The sequence below is a fragment of the Leucoraja erinacea genome, chromosome 14, assembly GCF_028641065.1.
Source record: "Leucoraja erinacea ecotype New England chromosome 14, Leri_hhj_1, whole genome shotgun sequence".
Taxonomy (NCBI): Eukaryota; Metazoa; Chordata; class Chondrichthyes; order Rajiformes; family Rajidae; genus Leucoraja; species Leucoraja erinaceus.
Window position 1 is genome coordinate 15,228,702 of NC_073390.1, and position 25,291 is coordinate 15,253,992.

The 25,291-nt window shown below is 43.2% G+C and overlaps 1 protein-coding gene across 1 annotated transcript in view; it reads right to left on the reverse strand.

The window, feature by feature from the left end:
• xrn1 (5'-3' exoribonuclease 1) overlaps nt 1–25,291 on the reverse strand; it is a 108,377-nt gene that overhangs the window by 52,059 nt on the left and 31,027 nt on the right. Inside the window, 15 exon segments of the mRNA XM_055645670.1 lie at nt 2,623–2,751; nt 4,187–4,290; nt 4,950–5,042; nt 5,730–5,850; nt 5,933–6,102; nt 8,378–8,497; nt 9,525–9,681; nt 11,705–11,794; nt 13,597–13,711; nt 14,023–14,113; nt 15,281–15,412; nt 18,213–18,280; nt 18,398–18,566; nt 24,513–24,600; nt 24,831–24,916. Of these exon segments, the coding sequence (XP_055501645.1) occupies nt 2,623–2,751; nt 4,187–4,290; nt 4,950–5,042; nt 5,730–5,850; nt 5,933–6,102; nt 8,378–8,497; nt 9,525–9,681; nt 11,705–11,794; nt 13,597–13,711; nt 14,023–14,113; nt 15,281–15,412; nt 18,213–18,280; nt 18,398–18,566; nt 24,513–24,600; nt 24,831–24,916 (1,733 nt within the window).

The following is a 25,291-nucleotide window of genomic DNA, read 5'->3' on the forward strand; positions in this document are numbered from 1 at the left end:
TTGGATAGCAGTAACAGGATCGGTCCGAGTCAGCATGGATTTACGAAGGAGAAATCATGCTTGACTAATCTTCTAGAATTTTTGGAGGATGTAACTAGGAAAATGGACAAGGAAGAGCCAGTGGATGTAGTGTACCTAGACTTTCAGAAAGCATTTGATAAGGTCCCACATAGGAGATTAGTGGGCAAAATCAGGGCACATGGTATTGAGGGTAGAGTGCTGACAAGGATAGAAAATTGTTTGGCAGACAGGAAACAAAGAGTAGGGATTAACGGGTCCCTTTCAGAATGGCAGGCAGTGACTAGTGGTGTACCGCAAGGCTCGGTGCTGGGACCACAGCTATTTACAATATACATCAATGATTTAGATGAAGCGATTCAAAGTAACATTAGCAAATTTGCAATGACACAAAGCTGGATGGCAGTGTGAACTGTGAGGAGGGTGCTATGAGAATGCAGGGTGACCTGAACAGGTTGGGTGAGTGGGCAGACGCATGGCAGATGCAGTTTAATGTGGGTAACCACTTTGATAGCAAAAGCAGGAAAGCAGATTACTATCTAAATGGTGTCAAGTTGGGAAAAGGGGAAGTACAACAGGATCTGGGGGTCCTTCTTCATCAGTCAATGAAAGTAAGCATGCAGGTACAGCAGGCAGTGAAGAAAGCAAATGGCATGTTGGCCTTTATAACAAGAGGAGTTGAGTATTGGAGCAAAGAGGTCCTTCTGCAGTTGTATAGGGCCCTAGTGAGACCACACCTGGAGTATTGTGTGTAGTTTTGGTCCCCTAATTTGAAGAAGGACATTCTTGCTATTGAGGGAGTGCAGTGCAGGTTTACAAGGTTAATTCCCGGGATGGCGGGACTGTCATATGCTGAGAGAAGGGCGCGGGCTGGGCTTGTATACTCTGGAGTTTAGAAGGATGAGAGGGAATCTTATTAAAACACATAAGATTATTAAGGGTTAGGACACGACAGAGGCAGGAAACATGTTCCCGATGTTGGGAGAGTCCAGAACCAGGGGCCACAGTTTTAGAATAAGGGGTAAGCCATTTAGAACGGAGACTAGGAAACACTTTTTCTCACAGAGAGTTGTTAGTCTGTGGAATTCTCTGCCTCAGAGGGCAGTGGAGACCGGTTCTCTGGATACTTTCAAGAGAGAGCTAGATAGGGCTCTTAAAGATAGCAGAGTCTGGGGATATGGGGAGAAGGCAGGAACGGGGTACTGATTGGGGAAGATCAGCCATGACCACATTGAATGGCGGTGCTGGCTCGAAGGGCCGAGTGGCGTACTCCTGCACCTATTGTCTATTCGCTAAATCTTCTCTGCACTCTTTCGGCCTTAACAACATCCTTCTTATAGCAGGGTGACCAAAACTGGGCACTGAACTCCAATCGTGGCCTTACCAACATGTTGTACAACTGTAACAGAATGTCCCAATTTCTATACTCTAATAAAGTCCAATATAAACGAGCCATCATGACCACGGTATTTACCTGCGATACCATTATCATGGAGAAACAGTGACTTTGACGGGACCTAATTCAGCATCCTGGCACAGGTTGAAACGCAATAAGAGTGAATAAACCCGAGTGGCTATAACACATTGAAGGACTGAGGAATGGAAAGTGTGTTGGAGATGGACTGTTTTGAAAGGATGGTGAAGTCAGGATTTTCTTTACAAAAAAAGTGGGAATTACGGTAGATTAGGAGAGAAGGAGATGCAACTGCAAACAGCATTTGACAAGACAAGACCCAGAAATTGAGTTATTTCTATACAGAGAATACCAGAATCATAAAGCCAGCAAATGTAGTTCTAACCAATTAGAGGGACTGTGAAATTTTGTTACTTATCCTGACCATACGAACTCTGTCACAAATGACTGCAATTCCCCAAGTTTCAGAAACGTTCGTGACAATATGGTCAGACAACTCAAGATGCGGTGAAAGAAAGTGAAAACAAGTATTATTTTTTATAAGATCAGAGTGTGTCATACAGCATGGAAACAATTCCTTTAGCCCTAAATGTCCATAACTACTAAGATGTCCATCTATGATGGTCCCATTTTTCCATGCTTGATCCATTTCCTTCTATATCTTTCCTATCCATGTACCTGTCCAAATGTTTTTTAAAATGTTAGAACTACTTCTTCTGGCAAAAAAAATCCACAAAGTGCCTGAGTAACTCAGCAGATCATGCGGCATCTCTGGAGAACATGGACAGATGACTTTTCGGGTCGGGACCCTTCTTCAGTCCTGACCCATAACATGGGTAAACTGACATCTGCAGTTCCTTGTTTTTACTTCGTCTGGCAGGTCGTTCCAAATATCAAACTGTGTGATAAAATTGTCTCTCATGATCCTATTAAATCATTCCCTTATCATCTTAAACCTATGCTTTCTAATTCTTGATTCCTCAACCTTTGGAAAAAGACTGTGTGCAATAATCTTATCTATGCCCGCATGATTTTATACACTGCTGGCAGATCACCTCTCAGCCTCAAGAAAGAAGGTGGAATTCTATTTTACTCATCTGTGCACATTTTCCTGTTCATTTTGCCAAAATTAATAATGACTTTCAATATTAATATGAAATAAGCAGCTTGCATTGCATAGAGGTACTTACAATTCTTTTATACTATTCGCTTCTCTTGACCACATGTTTTGTTCTGCATCACCAAGGTAAACTACTTTCGCAGGTGTTGTTTTCCCAGCATAAATCTTCTGCACTCCCAGGGGTTCTTCCAAATAATATCTATCAATCATTGTCAGATAAAAGAGGCTTATTACAAATCAAATCTCCTTCAATGATTTAAGATCAACGTAAAAAATAATTTAAATTTGTTCACCAGGTTCTGACGGACATTAACACTGCTGACCTAACATATAGCAATCAGCACTTAGCGATGTCAACTTTGAAAGAACATAACCGACTACATACCAAAGTGGACGAAACATCAGGTAATGCAATATTGAATTCATTCATATAATGGTGAGAGATCTGAACTCAAACTCATGATGAAATGTGGATTCCATATTAAAGCAAGACTATAGCGTCATTTCACTCATCCAAGTTCAATCAGTTTTCAAACATCCACATGTGAGTGGTAAATGTAAAGCGCGATTAATAAAAATCTTTGGACGCCAAAAAAACATTTGCCACATCCTCAAGAATTGGTGATGTTGAGTTGATGATGGCAATGTAAGCAATGACCCCAAATGCTTGGTAGAAATGTTGCTGCTCGAAAGTAGAACAACTACAGATGCATGTCTGTTTCATCTGGTCAATATTTTATGTTCAAAGATGGAAATAACCATAGCAGAGGAGTTTTGGTTGATTTTGCTATTATTGAATTGACACGAAAGCATTTGTCATTAATAACCATTACTCTCCTACAATATTCAAGTATGTGAATATTAAATTAAATTCCAATGTAACAGATTCAAGTACAAAGCTAAATCGAACTATCCTCCTACATATAGAAATCAATGGAATTTTATCATTTAATTTGATCCTATAAGTTTCCTGAAAATGAGAACATTGCATGCTTCAAATAATTGGAATTGCCAGAGACCTAGAAATCTCTCAATCTTAAAGTCAAATTTTAACTTATCAATAAGCTGCAAAATGTTCCAACTACTAAATGTTCTACAAAGCCAAAGGCCAGATATTATAATGTGAATACAGAATGTGGATTATTCTTGAATAATAAATGTGAGAAAGTGTGCTAGTACAGAACCCTGCCACCATTTGTAAAAATTGCTCAGCTTGTAGGTTAATGCTATATCCTATGCCCAGAGCTAACTTTTGCGATCATTTGAACCAATCTGCTTCTTTATGTAACAAAGCTGCCATACGTAACCAAACAAGTGGGAATCCTAAAAAGTGAAGGAGAAAATGTGGAAATACTTAGTCGGTCAGGCAGCAAAGATGAAGATAGAAACAAGTAAAGTTAAGGTCTGATGAAGTAATCGCGTGGAAATAGCCATCTGTTTAGCTCTTCACAGCTGCTGCCTGTTAATATAATATAACCAGCTCAGTGATGTTGACTTTCAGATGAGGAAGAAAGTAGTACACAAAAATTGATTTTATTGTGCAAACATCAAATCAGAACCCAAACCACAATAATACTAAATGTACTAACTCATGCCACTGCAACTCAAACATTTTTTAAAAATTTGGTGCTTACTTTGTTTCTTGGTCTGACACTGCAACAACTCGAGCTTCCTCAAGATGAGGCCAATTCAAAAAGATAGACTTTCCCAACTCCTGATTAGCAATGTCATCCACATTCTGAAAGGGAAACAGGTGATTTCTATATTAATCTTAAATATATGGATGTGTGTAGGAAAGAACTGCAGATGCAGATTTAAATCAAAGGTAGACATAAAATGCTGGAGTAACTCAGTGGGACAGGCAGCATCTCTGGAGAAAAGGAATGAGTGACGTTTCGGGTCTGAAAAATGGTCTTGACCCAAAACGTCACCCATTCCTTTTCTCCAGAAATGCTGCCTGTCTCGCTGAGTTATTCCTGTGTTTTGTGTCTACCTATTGAATATGTGTTGGGTTTCTGCTTTTTCACATTTCATAAATGCAATATTTCAATGACAGCATTCTTAGTATGTTGCAACCTTTTAAAAATGTTTTACTGAAATTGGGCATCATTTAATTAAAAAGGCCATTTTTTTCAGATTCTGAAAGATTATTTAGTGTTGCAAAAGCTAGCTTTGGTGTAAACCTGATGAATGTTCTGGCATTTAAATTTAATCAAGGGACTAAGCTATTTCTTTCTGAAAATAATTAAATTCAATCATTTTCCAATTGAGACAGGAAAGCAGCTTTCAAAAAGAACATTCAAATGTTAATGTTTCTTTGGATCCTACCTCAAAAATCTAAAATAAAATTACTATAAAATTTCAATTATGTTACAATTCATATAATCCATTACTTACATCTTCCTCCTCTTGTGGCAATAGATCCAAGAGCATATTCTCTCCTCGGCTTGGCTGTTGAAAGACTTGAACCCCACTTTTCCTTAAGTAGGACTGTAAAAATAAAAATATTGACAAGGTGAAAAGGTGTGAAAGAAAAGCCTACTTCCAATTATTGTTATATATCTCTGTTTCCATAACTACACCTTTTAACGTCTCGTACCAGCTGCAGACTACAATCAGCCAACAGTGGACAATAACACATTAAGTTTTCCATTCTCATCATTCATTCACTATCCATGCAGTTAAAATTTCATGATTTCTTGTTGAGTGGCAACTGTAAAAGTGCCCTCATCTTGAGATCATTCTTTTAAAAAAATGGGTATTAGTAAGAATGAGTTTAAACCAATTCCAGAGCTGAATACAAATGCCAAAGTTGGGCCGAACAACAGCATGTTGTTTTGAAAGTGCTTAGTTCCTATGAGTTAAGTTAACATTGCCGTAACAATAGCCACCTTATTTCATCAATGGAATAAAGACCAATCCCACTGTAGATTTGCTGCATCAGTTCTAATATAACACACCAATGAAAAATGAACATGGTTTGTTTAACTTGAAGATCAACAAGACAGCAATACTCGGTGCAGTTTAAGTCAGTTAATAATCATCAATATCCCTCTGCAAGCAGATGTATTTCCAGGCCTATAATAATGTTGATACTGCGGACAATTCATAAATGCAAGTGGCACAATCAATAATCAATTTCCTTGATAACAGAAAGTTAACATGGGCAAATCTTACCTTATGCTTAATATGCTTCAGAGTTGGAAACCCGCAAAAGTAAACAGTACTATTGTTAGTGGTACAGTTTAATGTGCAACTAGGAGTTACTCTCCATGCATCTACGGGAATCTCTTCATGCCTGTAACAAAATACCAAAAATAGTATATTAAAACTTTTAACAATGAATAATATGAAACTTGATATTGACAAAAACGCAATACCTTGCATGGCACCGTTCCACATTTGGGAATTTTTCTGGCCTCCGTGATGAATATTTGAATTCAATATCTTTATCGTACCAGTACTTCATACATCCACTATGCCGATTGCGCTGTATTTCTTCCTCGGAAAGATGCTCATTGCAAGGTTCCATTGCTGCCAATAACCGTATCTAAAAAATGGGAAGATATTCAGTTTTGGTTGCAGTGGGGGTGATGAAGGGGAAAGATTTAATAGGATCCTGAGGGGTAACTTTTTTGTTTACACAAAGGGTGGTGGATATATGGAACGAGCTGCTGGAGGAGTAAGTTGAGACAGGTACTATCATAACGTTTAAGAGACATTTGGACAGTTTCAATGATAGGATGGGTTTAAAGGATTATAGGCCAAGCCCGAGGTAGGTGGGACTAATGTAAATGGGGCATGTTGCTTGGCGTGAGCAAGTTGGGCCCAAAGGCCTGTTTCTACGCTGTATGACTCTATGAGTGCAACTGGACAAAGTATTTTAAAAGACGGCAACCGAGTAGGTGGAAATGACCATTAAAGGCTTCAAAGGGAGGGGATGATTTCCAGCACATTTATAAGAGAATAGCAGTCAATACATCATTATGATAGCGATGCTGGTTTCAAAACTTATTTGCACTAGCAAACCTCCTGGCAAGGATATTGGCTCCCCTCCAATTCAGGTGCAACCAATCCCTTAACCTAACCCAACTGTTCAACATAGGCAGACTTGGTGCTACTGTTCTCACTGATGTTGTTATTTCCCCCCGAAAAGGCATACCTCACAGCAGTATCCAAAACAGTATTCTAATTTGAGAGAAAAATAGCCACCAGACTCCTACATTACTCACATGCATCTCCTGGCGGTCACTCATGCTCATGGCTGAATCTTTGGTGTTGCCATCTTCCTGAAATTATTGTCCATAACCCTCACTGCCTCCTGTATGTTTGCCAGTGTATCCAATAACTGCCCCAAACAATCCATGTGGTCTGAGAGGGGCTGCGGCTGGACACATTTCCCGAAGACAGTGGCATCAGGACACTTGACTGCTCCCAGATTTCCCGCATCTGACAGGAGAATTGATTTGCCAAAGAGCCCCCACTTAACAAACACTTTAAAAAAATCATAATCTTGGCCCAATCTTTACTGATAATTCAATTGCTTTATCCAAGAAATTAACCTAACTTTCTATGAACTGTCATCAATGCAAGTACATCCACTCTGAAGGGAACCAAATACGTTGAACAGAGTTTAAATAAGATTTCTTGACTTTTATACTTCAAGTTCCTTTCATAGGTCTTCCTGTTGTACCTACATACTAATTATCTGTTATTCATGTTTGAAGACAGCATGGTCCCTCTGCCCAACAGTATCCCAATAGTTTCTTGCCATTTAACAATAATCTTTCCAAAATATAGATATTCTCACTATTATATTCCTCTTGCCAAATACCTGCTCTTTAACAGACTCTGCGTCCTTCTCTCAACTGGCTAAGTCAATTCAAAAGAGGAGTCCTGACCCAAAACTGCATCGTTCATTCTCTCCACAGATGCTGCCCGACCTTCTGAGTTCTTTCAGCACAGTTTTTTGTTCACAATTTCACTATCTGCAGTTTCTTGTGTCTTCCATGTCACAGTTATAGTCATCAGCTTCCTAACCTTCATGAAGGGTACCTTGCAAAACTATCAGTAAATTATCTTCTTACATACTAACCTATGTCTTCCAAAAAACCTCTTCTTTAAAATGCCTACACCTTCTTACTATATCCCATGAAGTACTTTTCAGTCTTTTATCACAATGATCATTCAATGTTTTGGTTGTTGTCCATGGCAGAGGGTTCAGTTTCCTCAGCCTTCGGTTATTTCCTCCTACAAACCTTCCATCTTTCCCAAAACGTTTAGAACTTAAACCAAACACAGCAGCATTTTAAACAATTCTCCCCACACTGCCACCGTTATTAGATATTTATTCCTTCAACTCCCCCCCCCCCCCACCTAATTTGTTCATCTCTTATGAAAGAACTTATAATTTATTCCATACTGAAGACATTGCATACATCAATGTTTTCACTGTCACAGCAAAATCTAAAAATGTTAACAAATATGAGGAAGCTTGGGGCTATATAAAGGGATGAATAAGCACCGTGAGAGTTTCTTGAAAAAATCTTTACCCCATCCCTTTCCCACCTCGCAACAATATTTTATTTAAGTTAAAAGAAAAGAGACATTAGTAAATACACCATAAAAAATAAATCTCAGGGATAAAGCACAATTTTATAGGATGCTTACCAGCAATGAAAAACATCAATATTTTCAAATCAACAGCAACATTTGTATAATTCAACAAACATTTTAAAAAACTGTCAGATTTAGATGTTAAAAAGTGATGCCTAAAAAATATAAAGACTTCAAATACAAAGTGGTTACATGCAAAAGACATTTACCTCTTCAATAAATGGAATTAGTACAACAGCTTCCCACTCCTGTTGCTTGCCGTTAAGATCAGTTTTGAAATCTGGAGGGTAATATTCTATGATTGGAGATCCTTCATCAGTCATTAAAAACTGAGTAAAAGCAATAATAAATTATGTTAATCTTTCCGAGCATTATGAAAGATGTATTTTTATTAAATAATATTATTTTATATATTGTGCTTCCAAGAAAGAATACTTCCTGTAAATACCACAAATAAGCCAAGTAATTTAACATCTTGAAGCAATAGATAGGATGAGGGAATTGGAGAAAGGCAAGAATGGATGGGGCAAATGGATGAGGGAGTGAAATGGTGTTGGTGAGTGTAGTGGAAGGGTTAAACAGACAAGTTCAGCTAAAATTGAGTTGTCAGCTAAATTAGCAGCACTACGAAAACAAGATTCAAACACACTGTTTCCCAGACAAGTGGGAGATGTTTTCTGCATCTGTTCATGCCTGGGAACTTACAATGCCTTGGAGCGTAGCTTTTCTCAGACAATTCTATGGGAAAGCAATAGCGTGGTTTAGCAAAAGACAACTGCAATTATTTGGTAGACCACCTGCGCCATCTACCGCTAGCAGTGCAGAAACATTGCAGAGGGGGGGGGGGGGGGGGGGGGGGGGGGGGGGGGGGGGGGGGGGACACACTTATAATTGGCTCGGGGACAGGACAGTGGCGCAATCTGCTCTGATAAGAAATGCTAAAAAGGATGGTGTTGGGCACCCTTTCAGTGAGAGAGCCCAAGCCTTGGACCGTGTTGTGAAAGGTGCCAGGTAATCAAGAACAGGAACATTCTGCAGTGTGCTCTGCTGTGTACTTGGGGTTCGCGAGTGCGTATGGGGATCTGTGAGTGCATGTGCCTTAGTTGGTCATGTAATAAAATACCTAATGAATCGAACTGTTGTCTTGATCCGATGATTTATCAAACACAACAGTGAGTGAGAGGAGAGATGGGGTGGGAGCGAGGTGCATATCAGACTGTGACGAATGAAAGATGAATAAAATGTTTGAAGTCTGCTGCTAATTTATGGTATGTATTGCAAATTATCACAGGTAATTCTGAGCAAAATGCTAATTTGCAACCTTAATATTTTAAGCCCCATGCAAATGTAATTTACCTGGTAGCTATTTGGTAGAAGATCTTTGCTAGCTGCTGGAAGAACTGCAAGTAACTGCTCAAATGGCATGAATGGTCTTCCCATATCTAATGTTATCTTCAACTTACTGATATTGCAGATGTCAGAGAGATAAGGTGCATAGTGGAAAGGGTAATACCTGAGCATTAAAACAGAACATTCCATTATTCATATTGCACTGCAGTACAATATTGATATAAATAAAATAAATTATTGCCTTTTAGTAAAATGCTGAAGGAGATGTTGGAAGAAAGCAAAATGCTAGAAATATTTAGAAGGTCGAAGCAATTGTGAAGAAGGAAACAAAGGTAATTTGTCTGGTTGACAATCTTGACATTTGTACTAGAAAAAAAAATCACATGTGGATAAAGTGCACATTGTCAGATTTTATTAAAGGCCATTTTTATACATTTTGGTTTCACCATGTAGAAATTAACAGCTGTGTTTATACATAGTCCCCCCATTTCAGGGCACCATAATGTTTGGGACACACGGCTTCACAGGCATTTGTAAATGCTCAGGTGTATTTAATTGTCTCCTTAATGCAGGTATAAGAGAGCTCTCAGCACAGTCTTTCCTCCAGTCTTTCCATCACCTTTGGAAACTTTTATTGCTGTTTATCAACATGAGGACCAAAGTTGTACCAATGAAAGTCAAAGAAGCCCTCATGAGACTGAGAAACAAGAATAAACTGTTATAGAGACATCAGCCAAGCCGTAGGCTTACCAAAATCAACTGTTTTAGGCTGTGGGCCAAGGAGCTTTTTCATTCAAGTTCGTAACTCAACTCACGGAACTACTCATTAAGAAGAAAGAGAGCACTGGTGAGCTTACTAATAATCGCAAAGGGACTGGCAGGCCACGGAAGACTCCACAGCTGATGACAGAAGAATTCTCTCTATAATAAAGAAAAATCCCCAAACACCTCTCCGACAGATCAGAAACACTCTTCAGGAGTCAGATGTGGATTTGTCAATGACCAATGTCCGCAAAAGACTTCATGAACAGAAATGCAGAGGATACACTGCAAGATGTAAACCACTGGTTAGCTGCAAAAATAGGATGGCCAGATTACAGTTTGCCAAGAAGTACATAAAAGAGCAACCACAGTTCTGGAAAAAGGTCTTGTGGACAGATGAGACAAAGATTAACTTATATCAGAGTGATGGCAAGAGCAAAGTATGGAGGAGAGAAGAAACTGCCCAAGATCCAAAGCATACCACCACATCAGTGAAACACGGTGGTGTGGGTGTTATGGCCTGGGCATGGATGGCTGCTGAAAGTACTGGCTCACTTATCTTCATTGATGATACAACTGCTGATGGTAGTAACATAATAAATTCTGAAGTGTATAGACACATCCTATCAGCTCAAGTTCAAACAAATGCCTCAAAACACATTGGCCGGCGGTTCATTCTACAGCAAGACAATGATCCCAAACATACTGCTAAAGCAACAAAGGAGTTTTTCAAAACTAAAAAATGGTAAATTCTTCAGTGGCCAAGTCAATCATCTGATCTGAATCCATTTTACATGCTGAAGTGAAAAATGAAGGGGACTAGCCTCCAAAACAAGCAGAAGCTAAAGATGGCTGCAATACAGGCCTGGCAGAGCATCACCAGAGAAGACACCCCGCAACTGGTGATGTCCATGAACCACAGACTTCAAGGAGTCATTGCATGCAAAGGATATGCAACAAAATACTAAACATGACTACTTTCATTTACATGACATTGCTGTGTCCCAAACATTATGGTGCCCTAAAATGGGGGGACTAAGTATAAACACTGCTGTAATTTCAACATGGTGAAACCAAAATGTATAAAAATGGCCTTTATTAAAACTCTGACAGTGTGCACTTTAACCACATGTGATTGTTTCTATTACAAATCTCAAATTGTGGAGTACAGAGGCAAATAAATAAATGATGGCTGTTTGCCCCAAACATTATGGAGGGCACGGTAGGTCAATAAATTCCTCAATGTTAAATTCAAATCAAGTTACTTCTAGTATTTTGCGATCTGAGACAGGTGGCTGACCGAAACTTTCACTGAAATGCATTCATCACCCCCCCCCCCCCCTTTCACCACCAAACTACAGCAAACCTACACTAATTAAATGTTTCACAAAAATATATTGAAACATTTCCATCCATACACTTACCAGCTCCAGGACTGGACACCATGGTAATAATAGTGCAAAATCCATTGTATTGCTTGAACATAACATTCTGCCTGTTGAGCAAGAAATTCACTGTTGGAAGAAGAAAAAATATTAAAAACTTCTAACTAATGCTATTATCCCAATTGTATAGCGGTGGAAAAGGAGAATAATCATTTCCCCAAACTCCAAATCCGATTGTTCAACAGATGTTTTCTCCCCTCTATTTGGATACTTTCCCAAGTATCTTTGTCCACAGACATAAACTCAACTGCCTTTCAATAAACCTGGTAAGAAGCCTGATGGCTAGTGAAGTGCACAGTGGATTTTCTCAGATATCTTCGGTTTCCTCCCACACTCCAAAGATGTACAGGTTTGTAGGTAAATTGGCTTGGTATCAATGTAAATTGTCCCTAGTGTGTGTAGGATTGTGTTAATGTGCAGGGATCGCTGGTCGGTGAAGCCTCGGTGGGCCGAAGGACCTGTTTCCACGCTGTATGTCTAAACAAAACTAAACTAATGCTTCACTGTGCACTGGATACTGTGTGGGTTAGTGTCTGGACAAACAAGAGTGTCCAATAAGGTAACAGTACAGCTTTCTTGGTACATAAAGACAAATATCATAGTTTTTAAACTGTGGAACCATCGTCAAAGTTTAACATGCCAAATACAAACAGTTACATTTCTGAAGCCAGTGCACGAAACCAGGTTGATAAATTCCTCAATGTTAAATTGAATAGAATAGAATGCCTTTTATTGTCATTCAAACAGACAAGGTTTGAAAAAAAATTCATTCCTACAGTCTTTTACATTACAAAAAAACCCAAGACCTACACTTAACACAATTTACACAAACATCCATTACAGTGAATCTCCAACACCTCCTCACTGTGATGGAAGGCAAAAATCTTATCTCTTCCCTTTGTTCTTCTCCCGCGGTCCAGCAGTCCAACTACAGCGTCGAGGCGACTGGGGCTCACGATGTTAAAGCCCCCGGGGGGCGATGGTAAGTCCCGTGGCCGTTTAAGCCGTGCCGGGCGATGTTAGGCCCCGCTCCGAGTCCTTTAAACCCCGCGATTCTGGCGGGAGAAGTTGCCGTTGCGTGAGCTCCGAAAAGCGGTCTCCCACCAGGGACCTGCGAGCTCCCGATGTTCCTGTTCACCGGGCTTGTGGCTGAAGCCTCCGAAGCTCCGAAGTCGGGTTGCAGCTGCGCGCCACCACAGCTCTCCTCGCTCCGAAGTCGGCCAGCTCCGCGATGGCGAGTCCGCAGGCTCTGCGACTGGAGCCCTCAGGTTAGTTCCGGTTGGAGGCCACAGCCGGCTCCACGATGTTAGGCCCAACGACACCGGAGACCCGACAGGGAAACGTCGGGCCCCCGTGCAGGCAAGAGATTAAACGGTTTCCCCCACCCCCCCTCCCCCTATTATTCACAACTAAAAAATAATAAAAACTAGAATCAAAAGCATACATTTAACGAGACAAAATTTAAAAAAAGACACGGACTGCAGTCAAGCTGCTGCCGTTAGGTGCCGCAACACTCCAGACTGATACCTCAAATGAAATACCTCAAATCAAGTTTCTGCTTGATTTTTGGAGCAAAGTACAGCTGGCAGGCCTAAATTTTCCCCGAGAATACTTACACAGCCTCTTCCTGTCAGTGTCAACAAGCATCATCCCAAGGACGGTTTTAGATATTGTTTATTTAACCCTCTCACCCTAACCACTGCCAACCCCAACCTGAAGCAAATCTGTGAAGTTTTCAACAATGAGGGAATATTTCAAATGAAACCCCAAACCATCTGTTTATAATTCGTCATAGAATATAATCATGTGATTGAATATTCGTGCTTATGCATAGTAATAATTTTCTGAACTGTATGTAAACATTTTCTTACTCAGAAACAACTTCTACGCCCATTTTTGTCATGTAGTAAACTCTCTTGTACTGTCTGAATTCTGTTTCAAACAGATCATCCTCATTGTCCTCATCATTGTCATTGTTCAATGCATCTGAAAAGGTATACAATTTATGGGTTATTCATCTGCAAAAATGGAATGAAATGTGGTTATGTAAATCAGTACAAGTCCAAAATGTTAATGTTTCAACAAAATATAGTTATCCTGTCTATACAGCAAACAGCCTGCTTAAAGTTTAGTGTTGAAAAATAATAATTAACAATTTAAATCATTGTTCAACAGATGTTTTTGGCTATGATTTAATTAATAAAAGACAATTCTGAAGTGACACTGACACCTAGTATTTTTATGAGATCCAAAGAATGAATGATAATAGAATTAAAGCCAAAAGTTTTCAACATTACCTTTGTGATTGAATTCAGTACTGCAGTCTGAGAAAGCTTCTGCATCATTTTGACCTTCATCAAGTACTGCGAGACACAAATCATCTCGGACCTACAAATAAATTGATAAACAATTTTGTCTCCCAATTAAACATTCTTAAATAAAAAGAGTTTGCTCGCAAACTTGTCCATGAATACAGGGAGATCACTTCAACAATTTGTCAATCTAGCAGAGGAGGTGGCAACACCAAAGCTTCAGCCAGGTAGATGGGTGAGAACCAGGAGAGGTAGGTAGAGTGGGAGTTTCCTGTAGATGTCGCCCTCTCAAACATAAACCATTTTGGACACCATTGGGGGAGCTGGGGGTGGAAATAGCATCTCAGGGGCACAAAGCAGCAAGAACAGAACAAGACGAGCAATAGTGATACAGGACTCTATAGTTAGAGGTACAAACAAGCTTTTCTGTAGCCACAAGTGAGGCAGACTCCAGGATGGTATGTTGCCTCCCTCGTGCCATGATCAAAGATGTCTCTGAGCAGGATATTCTGAGTGGGGAAGGTGAATAGGCAGAGGGCATGGTCCATATTGGTCCCATATGACATAGGTAGGAAGGGAAATGAGGCATTATAAAGAGAATTTATGGGTAGTAGGTTAAAAAAACAGTCCCTCCAATGTTGTAATTTCAGGATTGCCACATGTGCCATGAGCTAGTGAGGCAATAATAGAAAGATAATGCAGTTCAATAGGTGACTGAAGAGCTGGTGCGAGAGAGTGTGCTACAGATAATTTGGATCATTGGGCTCTCTTCCAAACCAGCTGAGACCTGCACAAGGGGGATGTTGCACTGGAACTGGAGGGGAAACAATATCCTTCCCAGGAGGCTCATTAATGCTATTTGCGAGTTTTAATACCAACGTTTTATACAGTTGCAATGACTTCCCAACTTTTACACTCATTGACCCAACTGATGAAGGCATGGATGCGCTATGCCTATTTTACCACCCTATCTACTCGTGTTGCCACTTTCCGAAAGTAATCGACGTGCACCAAGATCCGACTGCCCATCAATGCTCCTAAGAGTCTTGCCATTTACTGCACATTCTCCTTGCATTCGATCTAAAATAAAATCACCTCATGCTTGTTCAGATTGAACCCCATCTGTCATTTTCCCAGCCAAATTTCCAACTGATTTGGATGTATCCTTTGACAACCTTCCTTGCTATCCACAACTCCAATTTTCTTCTTGTCTGCAAAATTACTAATCAAATCAAATACCTACCTTACTTTTCTTGTTACGCCGTTTTGCTTCCTCTGCTGCAATGCCTGCTGCCTCATTGAGGTATTTCTTGCCCACTTTGCTTTCAAACCACTTCAGATCAACAAAAACTTCACTGAAATGTTCGCGATCAAACTGTAATCAAATAATTATTACGTCAAATTGCACCAAATTTGATTGAAATGATAAAAAATCTCATCAGTTATCAAACTTAAAATATATTTAGTTCAATGTCATACTATAAATTAGCAAGCATTTCTTTGAAACAGTGCTGACTCCTGTAAAGACAGAAATGATCTGTCCAGTTTGCTCAGTGCCAGAAAACCGTACAATTATTTAAATTTAATGGGTGCTAGTCTCATTTAGCAAGTAATTGCTTTAATTACATTTGAATGGACTTGGAAAGGAAAAATATGGGAGTTAAATTTTAATGCTCATTACAAAGTTTTCAACCATTGTTAAATTCCAGTTAAAATACCTCAAGAAACTACTGAAAAACTAAGAAAAAAGCCACAAGAATTATTGAAAAAACTGTCATCTCGTTTGTTTCCATGTCTGTCTGTGTGGGGTTCCTGAAATTACGCCAAAATGGTGCACGATAGTGCTACAATTTTTGGCCCACCTTACTCACCATTGTGTGGTGTATCAAGTTTATTTTTTTTACCAGTTATTCACATTTTAAACTTTACAAAACCCCACTTTTACAAACATCTCTTCCATCTGCACTGGCAGTTATCAGCGTATGATGTCACAATGGGAAGCCTGTTACAATGTTAACAAATGACAGGACTCCCAGTGCAATGAGATTTGTTACATTGTTGCAAGGAGAGGTAGGGAGTAGGGGAGAGGAGAAGGAGAGGGCGAGGATTGTTTTTTGATGTTATTTAAACATTGTGTTTATTGGGGGTAGGGAGGGGAGAGGGGTTATGGAGGGAGTGAATGAGGGTAGGGGAAAGGAGAGGTGAGGGAGGGAGTGGGAGAGGTGGTGAGTTTGGGGAACGGGTGAGTGGTGGAATATTGCGTTGTGGGAATGGGAGCCAACGGGTCCCACTTGGTCTAGTATATATATTACTAAAACGCTCATCTTGTTTGTTTCTATGTCTGTCTGTGAGGGGTGAGGAATATGATCCTGAAATTACGGCAAAACGGTATACGATAGCACTACAATTCTTAGCACACCTTACTCACCATTGTCATCAGGTGTGTCATTTCAAGTTTCGTTCAGATTAATGGTATATTTTACAAGTTATTCACATTTTAAACTTTACAAATACAACTGATAAAAATCTCTTCTATCTGCACTGGCAGTTAACAGCGTATGATGTCACGATGGGATCTCATTTACATAAACTACCATTAGCATTGTTCCACCCCACAATGACATCACAATGGGATCTCATTTACATTGGAAACTTACATTTGGCAAAAAAAACCTCCCTTTTAGGAATATGATCCTGAAATTACGGCAGAACTGTATACGACAGCACTACAATTCTTAGCACACCTTACTCACCATTGTCATCGGGTGTGACATTTCAAGTTTCGTTCAGATTGATGGTATATTTTTAAGTTATTCACATTTTAAACTTTACAAAATACGACTGAAACAGTTAACAGCGTATTGATGTCACGAGGGGATTCTCATTTACAGCAGCTTGCACCTCACAATGACATCAAGGGGGTTAGGGAGGGGAGAGGGATTACGGAGGGTAGGGTAGGGAAAAGGAGAGAGAGGTGAGGGAGGGAGTGGGGAGGGGAGGAGAGGGTGAAGAGATGGGGGAGGAAGTGCTGGGGATGAGGGGGAATGGAGGAAGATAGGGGTATGAAGAGGGGGGATGGCGAGGCGTACTTGGGGAGGGTTGCTGTGACGACAGGGATCTCTGGCGTCACAACAGGAACCCGTCAGCCACGCCTGCGCAGTTGGGGGCTATGGGTGAGTGGTGGAATATTGCGTTCAGGGACCAGTCCTCCCGTGTGACAGGGACCCAACGGGTCCCACTTTGTCTAGTCTATATAACTAATACTCATCTTCACCACTTCCTGTCTGTGCTGTATATTGATTTTAGAAAAAACGCTACCATATATCGCTATGATTTTTGGCCATCTTACTCAGTCCTCTGGGCAGCCCAGAGGATTTTTCCAATCGATGAAAAATAAATAAGTTATGAGTTTAAAAAAAATCTTGAGATCAGCTGATTGGTCCTCTCGCCTGTCAATCACCACAATGAAGGTAATGCCCCTTCTGGAGGGGCAGGACTATAAAACCCCAGATGCCTGGATGTGAGTCAGTCACTTTGGAAGATCGTGAGGGAGAGACCACAACTGTGATTCTAAGCTGTGAATCAACTGAACTGTGAGTCTGCAATGTACTTGCAATAAATGATTTGTTAGCCCTTAATGACAATGCAATGAGTTGTTTGGCAATTTGGTGGCCTGCACGCTGCCTGAAATGCTGTGAAATTGAGTTTGGCGGCCTGCCCTCTGCCTGAAATGCTGTGAAATTGAGTTTGGTGGCCTGCACTCTGCTTGAAATGGAATTTCAAGGAATAGCCCTGAGTGAACTGCCAGTCCACCAGCCCTGACTGATCTGCCAGCCCACCAGCCTGAGTGACTGAGCTGCCAGCCCACCAGCCCTGAGTGACTGAGCTGCCAGCCCACCAGCCCTGAGTGACTGAGCTGCCAGCCCACCAGGCGTGAGTGATGGAGCTGCCAGCCCACCAGGCCTGAGTGACGGAGCTGCCAGCCCACCATGCCCGAATGACTGAGCTGCCAGCAGTCTATAACCATGCACAACCGTGATTGCTCATTACGGAAATTTCAAACACAATGCAGGCAGATCTTCAGCCTTTGCCGCAAACAGGCTAATTTAGAAACACATCCATTTAAACTAAAATTCAAATAAAGCATTCAAGTGGTGGAAACAATCTGAACTTACTTCTGACAGTTTTAGAAGATACTTCTCAAAGTGTTCCAAATTTAATGTTCCACCTTCATTAATGTACCCTGATAAAAATAAAGTTTCAAATATTATTATTTTTTCTAAATCTATAAAACAATCTGTGACAACAAGATGGACCAAGAAAAAAATTACGGATAAAGTGTTTTGTTTCAAACACTCACCTCCTAGAGTTGGCAGGACTTCAATATATGTCTTGTATAGCAAAGGTAGTGCATCATGATTGATATGTAAATGAGGTAGATGAGGAATAAAATCATTACCGACAAGAAACCCCATCAATATCCAGTCGTCTATTATCCGTTCAAGGTCATACTCAAAGGAAATCTTTCCCTGTTGATTGAGAATAACAAAGTAACAAGCAAATAAATTGAGTTCGATCAAAGCTCCAAAATGAATGTGATAAAACAGTTCTGTGTAAGGTTTTATGCATACTACTGCAAATCATATAGTTGCTAGCATGTTAGGTCACAACTCTTTAAAGAAGGCATCTTGCCAAATTCAACAACAATCTATTTACTACTGAGTGGGAGAAAAATAATGCTTCTAAAAAAGAACCCAGAACTTCAACTGTTCTCATCTATAAAGCATGATTCTGGTTTAGGTTTAATATGCTGATGCTGGTATCATAATCATCAATTCTTTAACATATTCAGAAAGCATAATGAAAGTTAAAGTAGCAAAGAACAGATGGAAACCATGTTTCTTTGTGATGGTCGTGAAATGTGGTTCATGGGAGTGATCCCCACTTGTCTTAAATCACCAATCATTTTGGTTCATCCATGTCAAGATGAGTTTGAAATAAGTTTTCCTTACAACAGAATAGTGCATGAAACAGACAGTGCTCTTGCAGAAAAAGGGCAATATAATCTGCCGTTTTTTTACACAAATGAACAAAATCCAAAAGCAATTTTTACAATGAAAAACTCAGCGATCAATGATTAAGAACTGCAGATCCTTGAAAAATCGAAAGTAGTGTGGCGGTCCCTGGGGGGTAGGCCACTCCTTGGATCATCACCCTCGCCGATTGAGGGACAGGGGCATTGGTCTGCTACGGGGTTTCCAGACGACCCGTTTAGTGCTCTCGAGGTGTGTTGTGGTGTACTCTCGCTGTTGGGATTAAAAGACTGTTTGAACCCGCCTGGCGTCTGGCCTTTTCCTGACCTTGACCAGGCCACTACAATGGTGACCCCACGCCGTTCATCACGCGTCGTGATGGATAATAACGCTGTTGCGCTGAAGCTCCCAACTCTGTGGACCGAAGAACCTGACATCTGGTTCCAGCAGGCAGAGGCACAGTTTGCAGTGAGAAGTATTACAGCAGATGAGACAAAATATTACGTGGTTGGCGCGCTTGACCAAGTGACTGCGAGGCGAGTTAAGCCCTTCCTCAGGGCCCCTCCGGTAACAAATAAATATACGGGCCTTAAGGAATTTCTTATCCGGAGGTTTGGCCTAGGTGACTCCGAGCAGGCAGCTCGGACTTTCAGAATGGACGGCCTGGGCGACCGCCGGCCGTCTGCCCTCCTGGAAGGCATGCTCACCCTAATGGGGGACCATGAACCTTGCTTTTTATTTAAATACGCCTACCTGCAGCAGCTACCCACCAACATTCGCCTGCAACTTGCCAGGGATCCATTTACCGACATGCGGGCGCTGGGTGAACAAGCCGACGAGCTGTGGAATTCCCGCCATCAGAACCTGGAAGCGCTGACCGTCTTTCCCGCGGCTTTTGGAGGCTCAGAGCAGGCCGGGAGCGCTATCGACCGCGTTTCCACTGCTCCTAGTCGGCCCCCGCGGCAAAATCCGGCCGCCATTGCGCATTCCACTGCAGGCACGTCCTTCCAGCACGGCCAGCCTGCAGTTCCACCCAATGCCAGCAGAGGTCGCTGGCGCTCAAACCAGCCTAATTCGCCTGCAGTTCCACCAGACGCCAGCAAAGGGGGTTGGTGCTATTACCATCGTCGCTGGGGAGCTGCAGCCAGGCTATGTCGCCCACCCTGTTTATTCCCGGGAAACGAAGGGCCCGGTCGTCAGTGATTCCTTCGGCGGCCGGCACAATTCATCGCGTCTTCGCTTGGGATCGCCGCACTGGAGGTCGATTCCTCGTGGACACTGGTGCGGAAGTGAGTGTTCTGCCTCCCTCCATCGCCGACATCCGTGCGGGCAAACGAGGCCCCCTCCTCACCGCGGCGAACGAGAGTGCTATTCGCACCTACGGGTTTCGCACCATTCCCCTCTACTTTGGCCGCAGCTTCTTTTCGTGGAGGTTCGTCATTGCCGACGTTTCCCAGCCGCTGCTGGGCGCCGACTTCCTTCGAGCCCATTCACTGCTCGTGGATGTCAAGCGGCGGCGCCTGATGCACTCTGTCACGCTGGAGCTGGTCTTCCTCCGCATTGGTGATCCCGTAGCATGCCCTGATGGCTCCCTGTCGTCCGTGGATGCGACTTTCGCGCGCATCCTGGCAGATTTTCCCGACATTCTTGAACCCCACTTCCGCTCCTCCACCCCCAAGCACGGGGTGGAGCACCATATCCCCACTACTGGCCCGCCTGTGCACGCCCGGACGCATCTCGTGCCAGACAAGCTCCTTCTAGCTCGGGAGGAATTCGCCAGATGGAGGCGATGGGCATCGTGCGTCCCTCCTATAGCCCTTGGGCATCACCGCTCCACATGGTCCCTAAGACGAACGGGGGCTGGCGCCCGTGTGGGGATTACCGTCGCCTGAATGATGCGACCGTCGCCGACAGGTATCCGGTCCCGCACATTCAGGGCTTCAATGCCTATCTGGCCGGAGCATCCGTATTCTCCAAGGTGGACCTCGTGCGAGGGTACAATCAAATTCCGGTCCGCCCTGACGATATCCCGAAGACGGCCATTATTACACCATTTGGTCTATTCGAATTTGTACGGATGCCGTTTGGGTTAAAGAACGCTGCGCAGGCCTTTCAGCGGCTTATGGACTGTGTGTGCCGCGGCCTGGTCTTCGTCTTCGTGTACTTGGACAACATACTCGTGGCCTGTCGCTCGTGGCAGGAGCACTGCATCCACCTCCGTCAGCTGTGTCAGCGCCTCCGGTTTGGCCATCAACGCGTCCAAGTGCAGTTTCGGGGTGACGGCTATCGACTTCCTCAGCCACTGCGTGACTCCACAAGGGGTGGTGCCTCTGCTGACCAGGGTGGACGCTGTCCGCAGGTTCCCCCGTCCGACCACAGTTAGGGGCCTACAGGAATTCGTGGGGATGGTCACCTTCTATCACCGCTTCCTGCCGTCAGCGGCCGCAGTCATGCGTCCGCTTTTCCACCTGATTGCTGGTCATTGCAGGGAGGTTGATTGGTCCGTGGAAGCAACAGCGGCATTCGAGAGGGCTAAGCAGGCACTGGCTGAGGCCACGATGCTCGTCCACCCACGAGAGGACGCCCCGACCGCCCTGACGGTGGACGCTTCTGAGGTTGCGGTTGGGGCAGTATTGGAGCAGCTTGTTGATGGATGCTGGCGGCCACTCGCCTTCTTCAGCAAGCATCTCAGTGATGCTCAGCGCCGTTACAGCGCCTTTGACCGTGAGCTCCTTGCCCTGTATCTCGCCATACGTCATTTCCGCTACTTCCTGGAGGGGAGGCCATTTACCGCATTTACGGACCACAAGCTGCTAACCTTCGCGTTCGCCAAGGTTTAAGACCCGTGGTCTGCCCGGCAGCAGAGGCAGTTGGCGTATTTGTTCGAATATCAGTTCGTTGAGGGCAAATTTAACAGGGTGGTCGATGCCTTATCGAGACCTGCAGTCCACGCAGTTCTCCAAGTCGGTGAGGGGATCAATTATTCCGCCCTGGCAGCCGCTCAGCTTGTCGACGAGGAGATGGCAGCCTATCGCACGGCAGTTTCGGGCCTGCAGTTGGAGGACATTGTCTGTGGTCCTGGGGGTGCAACGCTGCTGTGCGATGTCTCCTCTGGAGTTCCGCAACCCATCTTCCCCATCACCTGGCGGCGCAGGGTGTTTGAGGTGCTCCATGGACCTGCCCATCCCTCCATCAGGGCGACAGCGTCCCTGGTAGCCTCCCGCTTCATGTGGCACGGGCTGCGGAAAGGAGGTTAGACATTGGCCAAGGTGCAACGGCACGTGCGCGCGCCGTTGCAGGAGTTCACCATTCCTCGGCAGCGTTTCGACCACATTCACATGGACATCGTGGGGCCGCTGCCGTCGTCCCAGGGCGTGATCTATCTATTCAACGCCGTGGACCGCTTCACGTGGTGGCCTGAAGCCATTCCGCTACCAAATTCTGCAACAACCACTTGTGCTCGAGCCTTGGTGGCGCACTGGATCGCCCGGTTCGGCGTGCCACTGGACATAACTTCCGACCGGGGGCCTCAGTTCACGTCAGAGCTGTGGTCGGCCATGGCACGCTTCCTGGGTGTTCGTCTGCACCACATGACGGCGTACCACCCGCAGGCGAACGGCCTGGTGGAGCGGTTTCACCGACAACTTAAGGATGCCCTGAAGGCACGGCTCAATGATCTAGACTGGGTGGACGCTCTGCTGTGGGTTTTGCTGGGGATCCGCACTGCACCGAAAGAGGACTTGGCTTCCTCCTCCGCCGAGTTGGTGTATGGGTCTCCGTTGACGGTGCCCAGGGAGTTCATCCCGCCGGCACGTGGCCAGGTGGAGCAGCCTTCGGACGCTCTGCAACGTCTTCGGCAGACGGTGGGCAAGTTGGCGCCGGTGCCCACGTCTCGTCATGGGTCCTTCCGTCCGCACGTTCCCTCTGCTCTAGAGGACTGCCAGTTTGTCTTCCTGCGCAGGGATGCGCATCGGACACCTCTCCAGTGGCTGTACAAAGGTCCCTTCCGGGTCCTGGAACATGGCTCGTCGACTTTTGTCCTGGACATGGGGAGTCGTCGTGAGACTGTTTCAGTTGCGCGGCTGAAGCCAGCACATATTGATATTCATCAGCCGGTGATGGTAGCGCGGCCCCGTAAGCGAGGGCGGCCTCTGTCTAGGGTACCTCCTGCTCTGGCTACTCCGTCCCCTGCACCTGTTGGTCAGTCGCCTGTTCCAGGGCCGGGCATGGTGTGCACCCGGGCTGGCCGCCGTGTACGCCCTCCTGTCCGTTTCGTGCCTCGGGTACTTGGGGGGGGGGGGGGGGGGGGGGGGGGGGGGGGTCCTGTGGCGATCCCTGGGGGGTAGGCCACTCCTTGGATCATCCCCCTCGCCGATTGAGGGACAGGGCCACAGGGTTTCCAGACGACTACAGTAGACACATGCTGGAGAAACTCAACGGGTGAGGCAGCATCTATGGAGGGAAAGATAGGTAACGTTTTGGGTCGAGACCCTTTGTCAAACTGAAGAAGGGTCTTGACCCGAAATGTCACCTATTCCTTCACTCCATAGATGCTGCCTCACCCGCTGAGTTTCTCCAGCATTTTTGTCTACCAGCGATCAATGATACTCATTTGAAGGAGGCAAAATGATGGAAGTAATCCTGTCAAGTGCACTTACTTGTCTAAAACCTACCCGCCAATGATCAGCTTACATTTAGCATAGCTCACTTGGTTTCAGTCCTCACAGCCTTGGTCCAAACTTGAACCAATGAGCTGAATCTAGAGGTGAGGCCAGTGACTGTCCTTGACATTTGGCATCATCTGACGTAAATTGTGATCCAAAAATGAAACCAAATTTCACATGCACGTTATTATGAATTCATTAATGGCCAATGAACATCCCTCAAAACTAGATTTGTAGAGTTTGATTCTCTACACATGTTCTTGAATTCACCATCCCATTCATAGCTAGAATGGAGAAATTGGACTAGTCATTCTGCAGGTTCGAAGTCAATTTTATGTTTTATGTTACCTGCAGTATACAATTGCAGAGGATCTTTGGCCGAACCGTCGGTACTTATAAGATGCTACAAAGATTCAACCTTTAAAACAATTATATATTCTCCGCATATTACAAATTACAAATAATGGAATATAGATCACTACATTTACATCTCTCATTGTAAACAATTGCAAGAGATACACACTCACTAATTTTATTCCTCATTTCAGTTTTGTTTCTATACTTTCCTACTCAGAGTAAACCTGTACAAGCACAATAAAGATACTTGTTTCTGAAGGCATCATGCTACATGGGCAGCAGCTTGCAGCACAGATGGATTAGAAAATAAGCTCTTCACATACAGGATCTACTTCGATTACACCTGATTAACAGCCTGAGAATGCTGGAGTATTTAGTTCAGATATAATCAATAGAAACTAGTCCCAATCCAAATACTCACTCTCACAGGTGAAAATTCATAGTCAACATACTCTCTCATTAGGGACAGGTGCAACAAGTGAAACGTGGTTTCCTCAACTGCAGCAATCCTGCAATGAACATAACTGTCAGTAACAGATATTTGTGGATCAAAATCAACATTATAAATAATTATCTAGCTGTGAAATGTTTCGATTATAAATGTATAATGATAGTTTACCATTTTATTCCTGAGGTAGTGGGAAGATATTGGCAAATTCCAAAGATTTCCTTTACATATACAAATTGCATACCTCTTTGCTTATTAAATATACCCTGTTCAAAAGTGTAAAGAACCTACCTTTTTTGAGATTTCCTGCCACCAAATCGAACTTCTTCCCTCAAAAGGGAAAAATTTGGTTCATGGCTTGTTAATCCAAGCATAATCTGCATCAAACACAAATGGCTATAATTTATTTAATGTTTGGGTGAAATACTTAGAAAAACATCACAAAACTTGAATGAATGCACTTATCCTGGTTAGAATAAAATTATGCAAAAGCATTAAGATTTAATAAACATGTTTTCTGAGGTAGAACTGTACCAAGATAAATCAAGCAAAATATCTAAATAATTTTTGTGAAATAAAATCTATTCGATACTATATAAATGTACCAGTACTTCATTAAATTAGTAATCTGAGATAAAGTGATGGCGGAGCATCAAATGTACTCCCTTGTCAAGGGAGCACGAGGGAAAGGAGAATGTGGATGGGAGACAGACAAAAGAGAGTGGGAGAAAGGAGAAATAACTGTTTAAATT